Genomic DNA, 5,026 nt, shown 5'->3' with positions numbered 1-5,026 from the left:
AGAGCAAGATCACGGTTGTTTATTTGGATTCTTGTTACGGCATTCTTAATTAGGGCATTGTTACCTACAGAAGGTGCGTGTGCATCTTCATTAGCATACTGCAGACTGTGCGATGTGTTCGTGATCGTGAATTGTATTTACACAGCAGTTTCGCGCCTCGATTATGATTAAATTATGTTTCGGAAATTTTCGCCCTCGCGTTCAACCAAGACTACTATTTTTATCCAATTTTTTTATCTATTGTATAATCTAAAGTTCACCGGTGGTATACAGTTGCAAGGTGTTTCTGATCTCATACATAATTTCGAGGCCATGGATCCCGAAGTACTGAATTTGCTCACTTTTAGTAACAAACCCGCGTACAGGAATAAAGAAGATGCGTCCGAGATCGACATCATGGATATAGACACGAGTGATATTTTGAACTGTTTCAGTACCTATTCGTATGCCTGTTTTCAGAAAAAAATATTAATTTATTTGGATTCGTTGAATAGAGTAGAAAGGATTAATTTATTCGGCGGGTATTTATCATTTGTGAGGGTATCGCAAGGACTTACGCCGCCTATTACGGAACAACTGTTGGCGTCCAGGCATATAGCCGATGAAAATACACTCAGTACTTTGTTGAAAGAGGTTTTCGAAGATTTCGTCGATACTCACGTGCTTAGGATAACGGTTCCGGTGATAAATACTAGACTGGATGCCAGAGGTGCCAGAGGACATTGTTACGATTTTAATTTGGCTGAGGCGAAGGATGAAAATGGTACAGCAGGTGAGATATTTTTTTTTTTAATTTTTGGCAAACCTTTACATGTAATCTCTTCGAGCATGATTCATAATTTTGTTTCATTCCTTTCCACAAAATGCTTTAATGGGGGATGAAGTACGTAGGTATAAAACACAAATTAAAAAATTGACTGGAAATATCAGGGTTGTAATTTTGTACTCCAAATTCCCTAAATGAAAAAATGGCATCTCCTTAATTTGACTCTACCTTCCTAAATTTGCTTTTAAGAAACATTATGTTCAAAACAGTTTGAAAACTTGGAAGGAAATCCTATAAAAATAGTTTTTGCAAAAATTCCGATTTCTCACAATTGAGGAAAAAATTTTTCCCTGAAACTTTAATCAAGAACCGTGATCAATGGACTTGGAAAATTTCAATTCTGATTGTAGAGTCTTATGTAGAAAAATCATCACAATTTTCACGTTCATTGGAAAATTTGAATCCATTAGGTCGAAGTCATCAAGGATATAATTCATGAAAAGACAAAAATTTGCAGAAAAATATTCATGTTGTGGAAAAATTACTATATAGTTTAAGAGACAAAAATGTAAATTTTTGGGGCTAAACCCCACATTTTTTAGAGCTAAGTTTCCATTTTTACGAAAAAAATTCCCCATTTTTCAGATTAAGAATTTGGGACCTAAATCATAATTTTTGGAGAGTAAAAATTTTCAATTTTGGGGCTAAAACTTCCACTTTTGAAAGCTAAAAGGTCTCAATTTGGTCTTAAAATGTGGATAAATTACCTACCATTTTTTAAGCTGTAAATTCTCATTTTCAAGTGACCAAAATGTTCTTATTTTAGAGCTGAAAAACCTCCGATATGGCTTTAAAATTTGCATTTGGAGATGAAATTAACATTATGAATCTAAAGATTCTATTTTTGAAGAAACGATTTCGAGACCTAAAATTTGGAGACTAAATCATCATTTTTGGTGCTAATTTTTTGAAAGCATAATTTGGGCTTAAAATTTCCATTTTGAGGCTGAAAATTTCATTTTTGGAGAAGCGATGCCTGTTTTCAATTTTTTAGGCCAAAAATTTGGGATCTAGATTATCATTTTCAGCGCTATAGATTTCCAGTTTTAGAGGGAAAATTTCCTTTTTTGGGGGGCTAATTGTTTTGAAAGCTCAATTAAAGCATAAAATTTTATTTTTTGGAGAAATGATATTTTCAATTTTTCTGACCGAAAATTTGTGATCTGAATTATCATTTTCAACTCAATAAATTTCCAGTTTTGAAGGGGAATTTTTTCATTTTTAAAGTTAAAGATTTTCATGTTAAGGAATAAAAATGCCATTTTTGAGGATACAATTTCCATATTAAACATCTAAAAACCATTGGGGCTAAAAATTTGGGCTCTGAATTATCATTTTTGGGGTGTTAAATTTCCATTTATGAATAAAATTTTGAAGTTGAAAATTCTCTATTTGGCTTTAAATAGTCCTATTTTGAATTAAAATTCACGTTGTGAGAGTAAAAATTCCATTTTCAGGGGTCAGAGGAAAAATTTCAATTTTTTTGAACTAGAAATTAAAAATCTCAATCAACTATCACAGTTTTAGGACTTTAAAAATCCATTTTTTGAAGCTAAAATTTTACATTTTGAAAGCTAAAAATTCTCAATTTGGGCTCAAAATTTTCATTTTGAGGCTAAAAATTCCATTTTTGAGGAAACGATATTAATTTTTTGGTTCAAAAATTTGGGGTGTAGGTAAATTAAATATTCATTTTTAGGACTACAAATTTCCTGTTTTGGAATGAAAATGGCATTTTTGAGAATAAAACCTTCACATTTAAGAGGTAAAAATCTAAAGGGGCTAAAAGCTTCATTTTTTGGGAAAACAGTTCCAATTTTTTCAGAATAAAAATTTGGAGTTAAATTACTTACCTTTGTTGGGGCTGTAAATTTACATTTTTTTTTTTTTTAATGAAAAAGTCCTATTTTGAGGCTGAAAACTATCCACTTGAGGCATTGAAATTTGCATTTTAAGCTAAAATTAACATTGGGAGGTTAAAAATTCAATATTTTGAAAGAAAATTTCTTTGTTTTGAGACTAAAAATGTAAGATTTGAATGCTTATTATTCACGAGACCGTAAACTTCCATTTTTAGGGGGGTTTAAAAATTTCCATTCCCTGGGGTGGCAATTTCATTTTGCTAACAAAATAGTCACCCATATCTTGGGTTGAAAATTTTCATTTTCTGGGCTAAAAGTTTCCATTTTGGAGCCAAAAGTTCCATTTCTGGTGCAACAAGGTGCCTTTCAAGAAGCTAAAATTTTGCGACAAAAATGAGCTTATTTTACCTAGGTAGTATTAAAAAATTTACATTTTTTCGCCAATTTTGGGGGGGGGGGTGGGTCAGAGAATCTCAAGTGAATTTTCGCTTTCAAGTACAAACAGTTGAAATATATGTTGCCGGAAATTTTGGGAAATTATGTATATTTTGTACAGCTTCAAAGTTATGACTCCATGAGACGATTTATTTGAGCTGGATTTGCCTTCCTTCTTCCTTCTCTCATCCCAGCTTAATTGTGGATTAGATGCAATTTGGCAAAAAATGGCCAAACTTGCCCATAAGGTGCACTGAGGTCATTCAGGGCAGCTGATAAATGGATTGGAATACACATTGAAGATCGAGAAGCCACTCTTGAGATCGAAAAGATCATCATTTTTTCTGTTTCTGTCGAAGATGTTTCGAAATTCGACGCCAATTTTTATCCCCTGTTTAAACTCGAAAAATTCATTTCCCAGAATTTTCATGAACAAAAAAATTTAGGACTTGAATTTTACGTTTCTTTCTCCTTATTCCAGGAACACAAAAAGCAGCCAAAGATCCAACATGTTACAGAGGAGACCATGGTATGATGGCCTTGAGTTCAGCGATGGTAATGAAGATGCTCATGCTACTTCCAACCGTACTAAAAATAATAGCAGCTAAGGCTATTTTTGGTTTAGTGATGGGTATGGTATCGGTGATCCTTTCGAAAATGGCCCTATTACCTTTACTTTTATCATACGCGAACAAGCCTCCAGTCCACGTCAACGCCAACATTGCACCTACGACAGGATCTTACAGACAAGGTTTGCAGCTACCTGCCTATTTCACTTCTTAATTTTATTCAGTCTTGTGCTAGCTAATCTTTTTTTTTTAATGAATAATTTTCCTTTTTATCTCACACAGGAGTCAACCCAACTACGTTCTCGCTGACCACAGACAGCTACAACACATACTATCAACAAGAAGAACAACCAGGACGACTAACCACAGCTATAGGATCCATAGACAACGACATTGGTCCACTCGACTACGGTCCAACAGCCATAAGCAGCGACAATACTTGGTCTGAGAGTAAATTTATCAATAAGAATTACAACGTTGGGAACAAAGATGTCAACTATGTGCCCAGAAAAGAAGGGTATAGGTCGTTGGGTCGTCGCCATATCAGTGAACTTCAACGTACTCCTTATTCTGAAGTTGTATCCAATAACGATAAGTACCTATTGACTACAGGAGCTCCGCGAACTGAACGAATGGAAAAAGAACTCCAATTTCCTGTACGTATGAAACGATGGTTAAATCCAAAATTTAAACAAGAAAATCAACTATCAGTTTGAAGAGGAGGTAGAGGATGGATGACTAATGATGCTTTATTTTACTCTTCTCCGCGAATTATTACTTCGGGTTCTTTGTTTTTTATTCCATAATAATAATTCCTCGTGTAATGGTCTGATTACGATACTCTTGTATATATTTTTGCAATATTTATTCCCCCTTCTTCCCTTTCATTTCCTTCCTGTTCAGTTTTTTAACGAGTCAGAGTCAATTTAACACCGAAACTAACCAATCGCGAGGAAGAATGTACAAAATTAAATTAATTATTGGAAATATAGATATTTAATGTTATTATTGTTGAAGAACGTGTTTCATTATTTATGTAACTACCTTCCTATATGAATGGGTACCTAATTACCTAATCGTTTCAAAATAAAAATAAACACCTAGGTACTTTATTCAATTATTATTCTCAGCCTTTTAAAATAGAATAAACCTATTTCAAGTATTTCAGCAACTTTCATCAATGCATTTTCAAAAATGAAACCCAAACATACCTACCTCTCGTAGGTACATAAAAAGAATATCGATCGCGTCACTAGGAGAGAAAAAAAAGAGAAAAAAATTGCATACCTCGAAAAATTATTAAAATTTAAATCTCATATTGCCGAACACACGCC

At 33.4% G+C, this 5,026-nt stretch overlaps 1 protein-coding gene across 1 annotated transcript; it reads left to right on the top strand.

The window, feature by feature from the left end:
• LOC135840837 (uncharacterized) lies at nucleotides 1-4,697 on the top strand. The gene is made up of 3 exons (XM_065357557.1): nucleotides 1-772; nucleotides 3,605-3,874; nucleotides 3,975-4,697. The coding sequence occupies exons 1-3, from the start codon at nucleotides 175-177 to the stop codon at nucleotides 4,406-4,408; spliced, it is 1,302 nt and encodes a 433-aa protein (XP_065213629.1). The 5' UTR covers nucleotides 1-174; the 3' UTR covers nucleotides 4,409-4,697.
• The last annotated feature ends 329 nt before the right edge of the window (nucleotides 4,698-5,026 follow it).

Source organism: Planococcus citri, chromosome 3 (genome assembly GCF_950023065.1).
Source record: "Planococcus citri chromosome 3, ihPlaCitr1.1, whole genome shotgun sequence".
Taxonomy (NCBI): Eukaryota; Metazoa; Arthropoda; class Insecta; order Hemiptera; family Pseudococcidae; genus Planococcus; species Planococcus citri.
This window is presented reverse-complemented; position numbering and strand designations above follow the sequence as displayed.

Excerpts from the sequence above, each read along its gene's own strand:
- LOC135840837 (XM_065357557.1), top strand. The coding sequence starts at position 175 with ATGTTTCGGAAATTTTCGCCCTCGCGTTCAACCAAGACTACTATTTTT. Across the intron at positions 773-3,604 it reads GGATGAAAATGGTACAGCAG|GAACACAAAAAGCAGCCAAA; the intron begins GTGAGATATTTT and ends TCCTTATTCCAG. Across the intron at positions 3,875-3,974 it reads GACAGGATCTTACAGACAAG|GAGTCAACCCAACTACGTTC; the intron begins GTTTGCAGCTAC and ends TATCTCACACAG.